The sequence below is a fragment of the Phascolarctos cinereus genome, unplaced genomic scaffold (assembly GCF_003287225.1).
Source record: "Phascolarctos cinereus isolate Bilbo 61053 unplaced genomic scaffold, phaCin_HiC Scaffold_4;HRSCAF=312, whole genome shotgun sequence".
In the NCBI taxonomy this organism is placed as follows: Eukaryota; Metazoa; Chordata; class Mammalia; order Diprotodontia; family Phascolarctidae; genus Phascolarctos; species Phascolarctos cinereus.
This window is the reverse complement of record NW_027555847.1, coordinates 487,089,510-487,105,316: the sequence shown is the minus strand read 5'-3', so window position 1 is coordinate 487,105,316 and position 15,807 is coordinate 487,089,510. Positions and strand designations below refer to the sequence as shown.

Below are 15,807 nucleotides of genomic sequence, written 5' to 3'. Positions count from 1 at the left end.
TTCTTATCCAGGCATAAGCTGCTTCTTCATGATAAAAGTATTCCTATTATTATGAACACATACTTTTGCCAGAAAGTTGTCATCAAAGAAGATTCAGACAAACTCGATAAAATGCACTGTCTGGGGGTGTTGCCTACAAGAAGAAAAATCATTTCCTTGGCTCAGATGTTTAGATTTAAAAGCCAAATACATGATATTGCTCAGGAATCAGAAGGACATCAGGTAAATTCTTCTTGGATTAGGAAAATAAGTCTTTGTCTCAGTATTAGTTGAGAAGATTTTGTAAGTCATTGACATCTTTTGTCTCTAAAGAAATAAATAGCAAAACATGTTAGGGAGTTTTATTGTTCTTCACTGAATGGAAGAAGGATGTTTGACCCATCCAAGAACTTAGTGTTCAGTTGTGTTCTATTCTCATTATTTTTAATCTCAATGTTATTATACTGATTATATTACATTTTACTCATTTATTTAATTATGTAGAAGTTAGGCTGTTTTCCTCAACTTAGTACCAAATTGCCTGGTCCATTTGTCAGACATGTCTTAGGGATCTTAAAATGCTCCAGTACTTTGGTTTCAGTTTCCTTCTGAAAGCTGCTATTTTCCTTTGAGTGATTCTAACTTCATAATTCACTGCTCTTTGGTTTTTGGTTGAATTTTGAACTATATAATGCTAGAATTAGAAGAAATGGAATTAAGTAGAATTGAGAGATTTATGAAGAAATATATTCAGGGTTTTTATTCAGCTATTTTACAAGAGGTCAGGTAAAACATTTGAGCAGTAAACTCAATTATCAATGGAAATATTGAAGGGAGATGGTTATGATGATGAGAGATATATTCATCTTTTATTAATTTACATAATATCTGGGATTTAAAATAGTTTAAGGTAGATTAAAGCTCTGAATATAAAAATGAAAAAACATTATTTGATTGAATTAAAAGCATTTATCAAGTATTTACTATGCATCAAGCATAGGAGATACATTTATCTACAGTCCCTGCCCTGAGGAGCTTACATTCTAATAGAGAGAGATAAAACACTTAGGAAAGTAATGCACTGGGCTGGGAAGACAGAATAATACTGAGAGGAGCCTAAGGGAAGTTAGCTGACAAGCCCTCTCCAGAAGCAGTGGTAGTATTGATTTGATCACTGTTCTCAGAGTAACAGGTGAGTTACTGTGTTACAGAGACAGAGGGGGAGAGTTGCAATACTTTGATGGCAAAGGAAAGGTTCAGATGGGATGTGAAATATGGCATTTTGTCTGGAGATGGATACATTAATATTTTATTAATTTAATTGGTTTTTAGTTTATTGATTGTGTTTTATTAATTTGTATTTGTATTAATTTATGGAATAGGTCTAACTTGTTTTCACTGGCTGATTCTGCAATCAGGACAAAATATCCCCAGGGCTGTGGTTCCAGAGTTGAGTAGATTAAATCACTGAAGGTTCAATCTCAGGAAGAACAAAAAGATAAAAATATCTAGGACAATAATAATAATAGGTTACACTGCTCACTGTTCTCTCTGTTCCCTCTGCTTGTAATATCTGTCCCAGACATTAATAGTTGAAGTAGTGGAATCCAAAACAACAGTTCTGTCTTGGAGACCATTGTGTTCCACCATGTCTTTAGTGTTAACAGTTTTTTTAGTTGAACATAGAGGCGTTAAGTTTCTAGGATATACTCGGTTTGATGAATACCTTTTAAATCACTTTATCCTTTAAAAAAAATGGAAACAGGTTGAAATTTCCCTGAGTATGACAATGATAAATATAACCTCCTTGAGGACAAGGACTGTTTTTATTTTTTCTTTGTACTTCACGTAGGGTTTGACACATATTAAGAGCTTTGATGATTGATTATTAATAATGAAAATACCAGTAATAAGTTAAATCCCGGTTATTTCTCTCGAATGTCTTTGCCAGATAATGTGCACTAATGTTACTACTACCAAGACAGGGAGACCTCATGACTTCCAAGAAACAAAACAGGACATTCCAGCGCAGCTCTCCATAAGGGACTCCCTCTTGGATGTGGTCGAAAGCCAGGGAACAGCCAGATGGAAAGGAGTGCAGGTCCAGGTGGTAGTGCAAAGAGTATATTACCTTCCTATACGGGATGTCTCCAGATATCAACAAGGAAACAACTCTGCTCAGTTGGCTGCCACATTGGGAAATGCAGACCTTCACAGTGCTCGGTGAGTCGCCCAAAGAACCTTGGCATTCTGGTTCCATAAGCTAGTGTTTACTTTCATGTGAAGGAACTGCAGGGTCCTATTTCTCAACTCAACTCTTTGGAGCAAATGTTTAGCTAGGCCTAGGAACCTTATGGTTTATTTGAATTGGAAAAATAAATTAATAAACAACTACTTTGGAGACTTGATTAGGTGGTAAGCCAAGCCCATCCGGAAGGCAACACGTTTATATTTGAACCTGGTGTATTAAGAGGGGTTACTTTTGATAAAGAGGATTTTTGTAGTTATAACGTGTAGTTTTTAAAACAGAATAGTTTACACATTCTTTTTTCAGTATCTCTATTGTTTATAGGATAAAATACAAATTCCTTAGCTGGCTATTTAAAGCCCTCTATTATCTGGCTCTAAACTGCCTTATTTGACATGATTTTTCTTCACATGTTCTGTATTCCAGCAGTCCAGCCATACTGGACTATTTAGCTGTCCTCATTCTTTCATATCTGTTCATTCATGCAGATTATCTCTTATGTCTGTATATCAGTCTCTCTATTTCAACCTTTCTAAATCCTTTTCTTTTCAAGGCTCAGCTCAGGTGATATTGGCTTCATGAAACCTCTCAGGGTCCCTTCAAATAAAAATATTCTCTCCCCCCAGTTATCTTCTCTAGCCCTTGGTTATCTCATTAAATGAAGGTATTGAATGCAACGATCTCAAAGTTCTCTTCCAACTCCATAGCTATGATTCTGTAATCACATGGATGTTATCTTTCATTCATAAGGAGCCTAAGAGGTTTCAAACATTCTAGCAGAGATACCTTCACTACTACTCTTGGCTAGGACTAGAGACATTTGGGAGCAATGCTTACTTATACTTACTACTTACTTATACTTATTACAAGCAAGTGCTTGATTTTTTAATAATGTGGAGCTAGAGAAATTTTGGAGTAAAATATTAGAAAATAACCTTTCTTGCACATTGTGTGCACATTTTTATTAATGCTTAATTTAAATTCATCCGTAATTTAATATTTAGAGAGGGATAGGAATATCACTAGCATCACAATTTTCTCACAAAAGTCCCTAGTCATATTTTATGGAACTCCAAAGTTCTGTAGAATGCAGATTAAGAAAACTTGTCATAACTTCATCCCTTGTATGTAGTTAGATCATTAGAAAACTTCATATCTGGAGTATATTATAATAACTTCCTGCAGAAATGCCTTTAGTGTATTAACACTTAATATAAGGCCCTCAGCTTTTACAGGGGGTTAGCATAAAAAAGTGCCTGTGTAGAAATGGCTTCTGTATCTCTTACAAAATTTTAGTTGGAGACATAGCCTATTATGTTGTCTAGTTTGCCTTATATGAAGATTTATGTGAAAAATTGTGCCAGCTTAGTGCCAGGAAGATGTTTGTTTCTTCAGAGCAACTTATGATGCTTCGTTTTATTAAACAACGAGTCCTGTTTAAGCCAGTGTGTTTCTCTTTTTGCCCTAATAACCAGAAAGCTCAGGGCTTAAATTGTTGTTCAACTACAATGAATAATAACTCATCCCAGATGCAAGAATCCTGCACTCCCCTTTTCAACCTGTTTTTTTCTCCTGTACTTTATTTTTAATTGCCCTTTTTTACCACTGCAAATCAGTTCACATCCTTTTGAAAATACAAATAACGCAAAAAATAATGAGCAAATAATTAAAACTTTGACAGAGCCTACAAAATTCATTTTAAAGTGCCCTCATGATGGCAACCATCAGAGTAAGAGGGAGAGACTGAAGAAGGAAGTTGTGTACGTCTTCCTCTTTTCTCTTCTATCTTGATCAGCAGACGACAGGCCTTTTCCAAAGGCTACATAAGCAGTACCAGCCATTGTGTCTCCTTCACACAGTGCTTGTTGCTGGATATACTAAGCCAAGAGTCCAGTGATGTGTAATAAGTACTTTCCAGTTTAAAATGAAATCAAATATTAATATTGCTTCATTGTCTGTGGTGCCTTTTATCAAAATGTAGTTACTCTGTTTATCTCTTTTAATTAAATTTATCTTAGCTTTAACTTTGAGATTATGATTACTACCTCTTTTTTTTTACATCAGCTGAAGCATAATAAATTCTCCTCCAACCCTCTATTTTAACTCTGTATCTCCCATTTTAAAATGTGTTTCTAACTAACTCATAGATATCTAGTTTATATCTAGCTTATTTAAAATTCTATTCACTTCCTTGACTTCTTTCTCATTTATTTTTCAGTTAGATTTATCTGGTTCTGAGAGTGAAAGATTAAAGCCCTCCACTGTTATAGTACTACTATCTATTTCTACCTGTAATTCATTTTTTTCTTTTAAAAATTTAGATGCTTTAATATTTGGTGCATATAGATTTTTTTTCTATTCTATATTATGGGAATGCTTATTTTATTTAAGTCTAGAATAAAATAAATACTTTTTTTAAAATAAAAAAATCAAATAACATCTTTCAAGTTCCACTTTTATTTTTCAAATTCTACTTTAAATTTTGTTGTGAAAGAATATGGCCTTAGGCTATTTATTTCAAGTATCTAACCAGAGAGACAGCATGACATAGTAGATAGAGAATTGGCCTCAGAGCCAGAAATATCTGAGTTTAAGTCCTACCTGTAACATGTATTGTCTGTATGACCTGGCAAATCATTTAACTTCTGAATGTTCTAGGAATTCTCTAAGAATATCAGGTAGAGAAAAGCTGCCAGTCTCTATTGGTAAAGGGAGTGTCCTTTCCTCCCTATTTCAGTGAAATCAAAGGCCTGTCTCTAACCCCATTTCAGACAGTGGTCTTCATCTCTTATCTATAGGGTTTTCATGAGGATCATGTGAGATAATGTATGTAAAGTACTTTGTAAACCTTCAAGGGCTATATAAATGTTAACTGTTATTATCAGTCACAAAGTGTGCTGAGGACCTCAAGCTCTTTTCCTGGTGTGTTGGGCTATTTTCACCACTGCCTACTTCATGTATGTCATGTAGCTATTGACCCCACTTTGTTCAGATAGCTATAATCCAGTTGAAAAATTTAGGGGGGAAAATAAAGTTTTAGGCTAGATTTAAGCTAGTATTGTACAAATAGATGAGTACTGAAACTTAAAATAAATGTATAATTTGAGTTGGCACTGTTGCCTAAGATCATCCCTTCGGTATGATATCTGGTCACTATAAAAATGTTTATTTGTTGCCTAGCTCAACATCTTGAACATAGTGGACAAGCAGTAAATACATGTCTGTAGATAATGGCTCAGTACAGTTTTACTGAGGTAGAATTTCTTTCCTTAGTTAATAAATTATGGGGAGATATAGTAAGGTTGCACCAGTGAGGGAAAAAAAGTATTCTTCATAGCATCCTTCACCTTTAACAAAAGCATTAAGTTCAGTTCAACAGACATGTGCCATGTGTCTGCTGGGTGCAAGGGCTAGAGATTGGTGTGGTGCAACCAAGGATCTCTGGCACATGAAACAGAAGCTGGAGCCAACTCCTGCAGTACTCAGGGGACAACAAAAGACACCCCAAACCAGACAATCCAGTCTGAGGTTAGATAATTGGCACTCCTGAATCACAGCCCAGTTGGCAATGCTGCAGGCTCTTTATGCTTTATTTTGACATTCTTGTAGTCCTCTGGATTTCTGAAGTTGCTTGAATTCTAAAAGAAAAAGATCCTACACTTGCATAAATCCTAGGGCAACATTGCCTTTATTTCAGTTTGGAATATGTCTGATCAATCAGGCAGTGAACAAACATTTTTTAAGGGCCTGCTATTTGCATTAGTTTTTGAAGTTGTTACTCCCTAAGGAAAGGGAAATAAATATCTGTTTCTGGGCCTCAGTAGATCACGTTGCTGCCTTGAGGTAGGTTTCATTGTGATTATCTGGTATAGGAATGGATTAGATAAAAGCTTTGAATGATGTGTAATGTTAAGTTTTTAAGATGTGCACATGTGCTAAGCTGGGAAATGAGTTTCCTTTGTGAAACCTGCTCCACCTGAGTAGGCAAACCACATATTCAGTGGAGGTGGAGAGCTGAGGCTGAGTCACACTGGCAAGATAGCGTGATGAAACTAGCTTCATTACTGCTTCTGCTGTATTTGTTTTGTGAGTAATCAAAACCAAGCTCAGTATCCAACGCTATCCCTCCAGTCCTTTCCATGGTACCTGTTTTTCTTGTTAAATGTATGTGTGAGAGTTGAGACCTAAAGCATGGTGAATCACTGCCAATGTTGAGCCCTGAATGCTTTGGATAAGCAACTTGGAACACATACTAATGCATGTACTGGCAAGAAGATCTTGGTGGTAAAGGACTGAACAGGGTAAATCTTAAAAAATAAGAGACTGAGGGAAGAAGAACAGTCAATGAGATTATAGCCTCTCACAAGGGAACAGTAAGGAGAAAGATCACAGATGTTTTTGGACTAAGTGATAGCTAACTATGCTTATTTGAGGGTCAGGTTTTTCTGGGAGCAATAAAAAACAGAAAAGTACTTTTCCTTAAGGAAAATTAGTCAGAGCATTCAGAAAAAAAAAATTGAGGCAGAACGAAATATGCGAAAGAGTACTACAGTGAGAAGACCTGGGTTCTAGTTTCAGCTCTGCCCTCTTGCTGGCGATGTGACTTTGGATAAATCATTTAACCTTTCTGACTCCCAATTTCTTCTTCTGTAAAATGGGATTAATATCTGCCTTGTCTACCTCTTAGGGCTATTATGAGGACCAAATAAGCTGATGGATTTAAAAGCACTTTGTAAATGGTAAAGAGCCATACAAATGTAAGATGGGGCAATAGCACATTTAAAATATATGTGCCGTTGGACAAATCTCATTTTATCTGTTTTCAGCTATGGGCTCTGAGAATTTTGAATACTTAGGCTTTTAGGAACCAGACCTAATGAAGATACAAGTGATCCTTAATCTTGTCTAGAACCCCATGCTATGTGGAAAAGATTCAGCCCTCTATTTAAGAACCCAGGAGTTCTTAACCTGGGATCCTCGAACTTGTGTGTGTTTATTTCAATAAAATAGATTTTTTTTGTAATCCTATGTATTTTAAAAATATATTTAAAAACGCTATTCTGAATAGAGGTCCATTGGCTTCGGCAGACTGCCAAAGGAGTCTATGACAGGAAAAAAAAAAGTTAAGAACACTTGGTTCCACTAATTAAATTACATGATGTGAAAAAAGAGACAACAGGGCCTGGTGGATGGAGAGCAGGTCTTGGAGTCAGAATGACCTGCATTCAAATGCAGCCTCTGACACATGCTGGCTCTATAAGCCAGTGGAAGTCCCTTCACCTCACAGTGCCCTAGGTAACTTTCTAAGACGCTTAAGTTGCAGAACCAGGTGCATATCTATGTGTTGGCAGAGTGTGCTCATCTAAGAACTTCCTTCACAAATGAGCTCACATGTCCTGAGGATCTCCCCCAACCCCACAAATGATATGAAATAAAACTGTTCAATTATGTTAGGGCCCTTGCTTTATGTTTCACAAATGAATACATACAACACTCACTCCACTGAAATACACTAATGCCTTATGGTAGTGTGAAGGTGACTTTGGGATTATGTCAGTGAAGCAGTCCCTAGGAGGCTGAAGTCTCAAAGTACAGACCCAGCAATGGCCTGCTGTCTGGGGGCTCACCTACCTGCTTCTGGAGAACCACTTCATTAACAGGTTGATCATAGGGACATGAATTTTTTAGCCACAGAAATTCATGTCAAGACATGAAAGGATTGCAATCCATGTCATTGGAACATAAATGCTTGTTGATTATTCCCATGAGAAAGAAAAAAAGGAAAGATTTATCTAAAACAGGAGTTCTTAACATAGAGTCCATGAACTTGTAAATTGTTTTAAATTTGATACCTGTATTTCAGTGTAATCTATTTCCTTTGTAGTCTCATGTATTTTATGCATTTAAAAACATTATCCTAAGAAGGGGTCCAGATTATTAACACAAAAAGGGTTAAGAACCTCTGGTCAAAATTAACCTATGTGGAGACAAGGAAATTCACTGACCAACTTAAAAATATTTTTAAAAAAGAAGATGCAAGTCAGGGCAGGTGACTGCGGAGGAATATATATGTAACCCGATGTTTAACCTCATTTACATAATGCTCTTCTCATTGGTGGAGATTGATTATTCAGTGCTTCATACCTATGAGAGGGGCGAAATTATTGAATATTCCAGAGAGAAAAGATCCTAAATTTCCTGGTTTCTAGCTTTGAGAGAGGACACATTATTCTAGGAGACAGAGACAGAGACACAGAGAGAGAAAGAGAGAGATTCAGAGAATGAAATTCAAGGTCATATAGCATTGAATTAATTGCATCAAATAAAAGCTAAAAGAAGGAAGATACAACCATAATCTTTTCATTGAAACATAAAGGTGACTTTTAATTATATCATACATACATGTGTTTTGCTTTTCTGAAAATTAAGTGATCACAAGGTAAAGAAACATCTTTGATAAAAGGATAAGAAAACAGACTTTTGTAAACAGTTGACCGCCACAAGACATATCTTACAGTCACACAATTGGTTGAGAGGTAGTGAAAATCACAGAATCATATATTTAGAGCTGAAAGGGATCTTGGAGGTCAAAGAGTATACCTTCACATTTTACAGATAAGGAATATGAGGCATAGATAGTTGATAGAGAATTTATTAATGAATTATTATATGTCAGGTGCACTGGGCTAAATGCTGGGGATACAAATACACTCAAAGAAGACAGGCCTTAGCCTCCAGAATATATTCTAATGAGAGAAGACAACATATATAAGGGTTCTTGAAAATGGGGGCAAGGAGGGAGGAAAGTAAAGAAATTACAGGGGCAGTTTGGCAGCTGAGGGGGAGGTGGAATCTAGAGTGGATAGGATAACTGAGAGGAAGAATATCTGGGGTCCTGACTAAAGTGGTGCTGAAAAGAAATTCATCAGTGAGGAGGGGAGGTCTCCAGGTTGCATGGCCAGCCTGGCAGAAAAAAGGTAGATAGAGGGTCAAGGCAGAGGTTTAGAGACCTTTAACTCACTTGTTCAGTGTTAACACAAGTACGTAGATGGCAGAGAGGAGATTTAAGGTACCACTGTGTCTGTTGTTTGTGGGTTACCAAAAAAAAAATGGAAATTTTAAAGACTCTCCTAAAAAGAGTGATTATCTCTTCATAGCAATGCAAGAATCTCAAACAACCCCAAAAGGCTTATGATGAAAAATGCTTTCCGCATCCAGAAAAAGAACTGCGGAGTCTAAATGTAGATTGAAGCATACTATTTGCTCGTGTGTGTGTGTGTGTGTGTGTGTGTGTGTGTGTGTATGTTCTTTCTTGTGGTTCCTCCCATTGGCTCTAATTCTTCTTTACAACATGACTAATGTGAAAACATGTTTAATGTGAATGTATATGTAGAGCCTATATCAGATTGTATGCCATCCGCAAAGAGGGGGAGAATATTTGGAACTCAAAATCTTATGGAAGTGAATGTTGAAAACTAAAAGTTAATTAATTAATTAAAAAGTAAATATAAAAAAGGCATATGAGATTCTATGGCACATACATCTAACTTTGTTCAGTAATCTTTTGAGTACCCAAATCAAAGGAGGTAAAAAAGAGAAAAACACATAGTTCAGCTAATGTGTTCATCCATATCTTGGAGGATGACCTAACTTCTCCCCACATACTCTCGCTTTCCAAAATAAAAAAGTGATCACAAGGCCTGGGTATTCTTGTTCTAAAGATTATTTAATGCTAACCCTTTACAATGACTAATTCTAGTCTGGAATATAATGTGACCAGACCCTAAAACATGGATGAGTTAACAATGACTTTTTCAAATTCATTAGTCCATCTTTTGCTGGATACTAGAGGCGATAAAGTTATAAAGATGTAGTCCTGTCTAGCTATCATTTATATAAGAGCATTAAGGTTTGCAAAGTACTTTGCTTATGTTATCTCATTTGATTCTCACAATAGCCCTTGGAAGTAGGTGCTATTATTGTCCGCATTTAACCAATAAGGAAATTGAGGCTGAGAAGGGTTGCCCAGGGTCATGTAGCTAGTAAGTATCTAAGGCAGAATTTGAATTCAGATCTTCCTGACTCAAACCCAGCACTCTATCTACTGAATCACCTAACTGCAAGAAAATTCATTAAGCTGATCATACCCTTCGACCTGTGTTGTTGTTGTTTGCCCTTCAGAGGACTGATAACTTCTGGAAGGTGATATCTTGATTTGCAAATGAATTGAATTTAAGGGAGGGAGGGCTGTGCAAAGTACCATCCTTACTTTCTTCTCCTCAGCCATCTGGGTTCAGTGGCAAGATATAGAGATGGCCCAGGATGAAGTGGGAGACCTTGGCCTTTTGAAGCTAAGGTCTTTCCCAGGTCTCAGTTTGACTGAGGCAATGCCCATTCAGTGATTAAGGCTAGATAAGGAATAAGGTAAAAAATGGCCTCTTTAACGTATTTTAAAAAATCAGTCTGGGAGGGGAAGATGCTCAGGGTTTCTGGCCAAATCAGAAACAACTGCTGTCTGAGCCCAAACAATGACCAAGTAGGGTTTGGGTTGGGACCTATTGTTGGCCAATCAATGAGAGTCAGAATGATTTGGGTTTAAGGCATGGTCCTTGAAAAGAAATGTAGCCTGTAAACTCTAAGACATCTTGTCAGGTTTCAGCGATCAAAATTTATATTCCTACAATTTTTACAGCAAGTGTCTCTCAAATATATAGAGAACCAAGTCAAATTTATATGAATACAAGCCATTCAGGGACAGCTAGGTGGTGCAGCGGATAGAGCACCGGCCCTGGATTCAGGATGAGTTCAAATCCGGCCTCAGACACATAACACTTACTAGCTGTGTGACCCTGGGCAAGTGACTTAACCCCATTGCCTAGTGAGGGGAATAAAAAAGAATACAAGCCATTCCCAATTGATAAATGGACCCTTTGGCTTACCTGTCCCACCAGTGAACAATATCTTGAGGGAGTTTAAATAAAATAAAATTAAATTAAATTAAGTATCATAATTATAATATTCATATAAAATTCACATAATATAATATAAATAAATTCTAAATAAAAAGAAAATTTAAAAGTTCAAATATAAATAATAATATCCATAGCAGCTGTTTTTGTGTTAGCAAAGAACTAAAAAAAAATTGAACGCCCTCTGATAGGAAGATGCCTGAAATAACTAAGGTGTGTGTATGTAATTGAATGTTGTCATGCAGTACAAGTAAATGAATATGAAGAATTTGAAGTAACATTGGAAAATTTGTATTAATGAATAGAAATTAAAATAAACTGAATCAAGAGGACAAATATAGACGACGACAACAACAAAGTAAATGAAAAGATCACTAAAAAGAGGTAGAAACTCTGCGTAACTGAAAGAACAAAACAAAACAGAAATATCCCAGAGAAGCAATAATGAAATGTATCTTCTCCCTCATGGCAGAGAGATGAGAGCCTGCTAGAACAGTATGCTATGTGTCAGCCACTCTCTCTGTTTCTGCTGGTTTTACTTCTTTTCTTTTTCACAAGAGAAGATTCAGTCTACAGGTGAGGTGGGAAATTATTTCAGTATATAAAGACAAAAGGGCCTCAGTAAAAGGGGTTGTTTTTTTTTCCCTAAATGTCAAGTACAGAAGAATGGGCTATTTCCCCAGGAAATACCTTTACAACAGCAGAAACAGAGACGTGGCTGATGGTGGATCCCATGTTGTCCATTTTGTCTCCCATCTCTCTGCTGTGAGGGAGAAGATAAGATCCATTATTGCTTCTCTGGGATGTTCATTGTTTTTTCTACACCTTCGCTTTTATAGGAACCTTGAAGTCTTTTCCTTTGGTGTTCAAAATGGGTTTGAGTTTTCACAAATCTTTTTATCTTCTGCTTTTACTCCAAGACATTTTTCTACTTCCTTAAACTGAGCCTCAGAAAAACTTTTACTGCTCATGAGTTTTCTGTAAAATGTATCAGCATATGTCAAAACCTATGAAAGAGAAGTCTGTATAAGGCAGGGTGGGCTGTTTTCTGGGGGGCTTCTTGGTGTTGTCTCATTGAACAAGCAAAAAAATTCCCATGAAATGTAATTAATTTGATGTTTTGCTACAGTCATACCTGAGCACAGTCAGCTTGAGTGTTAGTCATAATAATTTTCTCTATGCAGTAACTAAAAATGTTGCTTTCTCAAGATAAGGAAAAGCTTATCTCCCTGAGACAGATACCTAGTATGCCAACCTTGAAATTAAAATAGACCTGTTGGATTCTGAGCCATCCTCCTTGTACAGAATCAGAGATAGGATTCTGGGATCTAGTAAATCAAAAGATCATGTCCTATGAATTGTGAAATATCCAAAAGGTAGTCCATATTTCAGCAATAAGAAACACTCAAGTCTCTCCTGTCACTTTTTTGAAAATTTTTTTGAGGCTTTTGGGTGTTGCTGATGAAAAATTTCTGCTTTCTCCTACTATTATTATAGGTTAAGTCATTCACAGTTCTGTAAGTAGGTAGGAACAGGTGGAGAATGAGCCCCATTTATAAGACATTTCTGATCATGGTGATTAAATAATCAGTCAGCATAGGCAGTGACTATAATAAGGTATAAAAGCTAAACATTCCAGGGAATCAATTATGAAATATATCTTCTATCACATGACAGAGAGATGGGGGATTACTAGGACAATAAAGTATGTATTGTCAGCTATTTTCTGTCAGTATCTGCTGTCTTGCTTAATTGCCTAGTGCTCATTGAACTTGTTGAAAGAATCATAGAATTATAGAATTTCAGAACCATATGAAACCTTATCGATCAGCTAGTCCAACTCATTTTGCAGATGAGGAAACTGAGGCTCAGAGTAAGTCAGATAACTTGCCCAGGAGCATATTGGGACAATTTATGGCAGTTTCTGTCAATAAAATCAATAAACATTTATTGAGCACCTACTACATGCCAGGCACTGTGCTAAATTCTGGCAAAAAAAAAAACACCAAACAAATGAACAAACAGAAAAAACCTCTGCCCTCAAGGAGCTTACAATCTAATGATTTAGAACCTTCAGTCTTTATTCTTAGTCTGTTATTCTTTCTATATGCTTGATTTTCTTCTTAAAAAACTCACTTTTTCTCTGTTTGAGATATTTGGAAGAACAATGGCATAATTATTACCCCTTATAAATACTAGTACCTCCTTCCTCGTTATATCAAGAGTACATTGGGGTAGTAGACTATATAACGTATACTAGACTTTTTACATAGGATGGCATGGTCTCTCACTCCTGAGTACTACTAGCATATAGAGGTTATGAATTATGCCAAATAGTGGTACCACTGGCATAAAAATAACTCTCAGAAACAAATGATGACAATGAATTGTGAAAAAATTCTGACAGTGAAATGTGTTCCATTTCATGCAAAAAAAAAAAGCCCTAAACTCTATTTAGGCAGAGTTCATTTTCTCTTTGCACTTCGTATTCTTGTTTTGCTATTTGATATAGTCTAAAAAGAAACGAAGCCTGAAGTAAAAGCATTGCTCTGTTTAGGAAACAAAAAGACTTCTCCAAAACTATCATTCTTCTTTTTTTTTTAAGCTTAGAGTACATTGCGAACATTTTTAACCACTTCAGGAATTTAAAAATATATTTTAAATTTTGAAGTAGTTTTACATAAATATTGAAAACCCATTTGTACGTACACCGTTAAAACCTGAAAAGGAGATAAGAGGCATTTCTAACATGCAGTCAGCCTCTGTTTAAATCATTTGAATTACTGATTTCCTGTTTATCTTCTACTTGGGGAAGAAAGAGGCCCACTAATATCAAATATAATGTAATTTAGATCAATTAAATGTTCTGTTTAGATATACTTGTATAACGGGGAAGAGGGAAGAGGAATGTCATACTGTATACAGAACAAAGTGAGACCACAGTGAAAATATTTTGCCAGTTGTTTTGAAAGATGCTCACATGCTTTTTAAAAATAAATCTTTCAGAATAAACAGTGATCTGTGCCCTTTTTTATATGAAAGCATATGCTTTTTTAAAAAGAAAATCTTCAAGTGGCAACTCCTAAATTTGCATTTCATCAACATTGACTGAACACTTACTTGGCAAGATGTCAGGTACAGAGCGATTTAAGCAGAATTAAATCTGTTGAGCCTCTTGTAGGCTACAGACCAAAGAGTGATGTGGAATAACAAACACACCTACAATTGTACAAACACTAGTACATAACCCAATGACAAGGTAGAAGTCAAACAGAAGGAGAGAAATATGTTGAAACACATCATCATTCCTTGGCCTTAGAGGCCCTTGAATCTGTCACCTCTGTGCTACATTGGATAGCAGCGTAATCAAATGTAGATTCCTGTTCTCCTCAGTTCCCCCACAATTTGACCTACTTATATTTACCAATGCTCTTGTTTCATAAATAATTAATGATCATTTATTAAAAAAAAGGTGTGCTTTATTTAAAATTCATTATGTGAAAGAAAATCACATCCCTGCCCTTGTGACAGTTAAAGGAAAAATAAAGTTTATTATTAAATAAAGATGTTTTATGAAAATACCACAACATGGAAACTAGTGTAACCACACATAAAACGGTGGTCATCAGTGGCAATTAGTCTTAAGAATTGAGCAAAGAAACAAAAAGTTAAAAAAAAAGCCAAACACTTCACATGGATAAAATGTACCATTATTAAAAGCAGAGGGAATGAGACAAATGTAAGGAAATCATTTCCATAAATGGTAGAGTGGTGATTAGAAGCAGTAGATTATATTTGAATTTGTTCTGAAGGAAGCAACATGTATGCTGAACCAGCTGTAAATCACTTTGAAAGTTCATCAGTGGAGTAGGCCTGACTCCATAGCTGTATACACAGCCATGTTCACATATTATTGATCTCCCTGGATTGTCACATTCTCTCTTCCTGCTTGTGAGACTTTAATTTCTCTCTAATCCAGTCAACTCATATTCCCTTTTCCTAGGATCAGCAGTGGATCATAGAATCCTAGATTTATTGGAGTTGGAAGGGACCTTAGAGATTGTCTAGTCTGACCCCCCTCATTTTACGGATGAGATGACTGAAGCCTACCAAGGTCAAGTGACTTTGTCAAGGTCAGATAGATATACTAAGTGACAGAACAAGCTTGTGAATATAGGTCCATTGAAGTGGATTCTAAATCTAGCAATCTTTCCATTATACCATGGTGGCCTGTCTTCTAAATCTGTTATTCTGAATTAAGGATGTGCTTTAAAGATCTTCATATTGTACACTCACAGATTTAGAGTGGAAGTCCTTCATTTTATACATGAGAAAACCAAGGCTGAGAGGTTAAGTGACTTGCTGGGCGTCCCAGAGGGAGTGTCTGAAGCAGAATTTGTTCCCTGATCTTTCTGACTCCAAAACCAGCAATCTATTCACTACACACCCTCCTAGCTCCAGCTGTCTCTCTAAACATTCGCTTGGTTTATTCACAAGCATTTATTAAGTTTCTACTATGTGCCAAGCTCCGTACTAGCCATTCAAAATACCAAAACAAAAGTGGGGCAGTATCTATCTTTTAGCAGCTTGTATTCTGTAGTTGAAATTTCC

General features: G+C 36.2%; 1 protein-coding gene across 8 annotated transcripts in view; it reads left to right on the top strand.

Moving 5' to 3' along the window:
- Positions 1-15,807, top strand: part of SPIDR (scaffold protein involved in DNA repair) — a 551,334-nt gene that overhangs the window by 324,896 nt on the left and 210,631 nt on the right. For all 8 annotated transcript variants that reach the window (XM_020992493.2, XM_078153426.1, XM_020992496.2 and 5 more), the window contains 2 exons: positions 12-222; positions 1,931-2,202. In XM_020992493.2, coding sequence (XP_020848152.1) covers positions 12-222; positions 1,931-2,202 — 483 coding nt within the window. The remainder of the gene's footprint in view (positions 1-11; positions 223-1,930; positions 2,203-15,807) is intronic.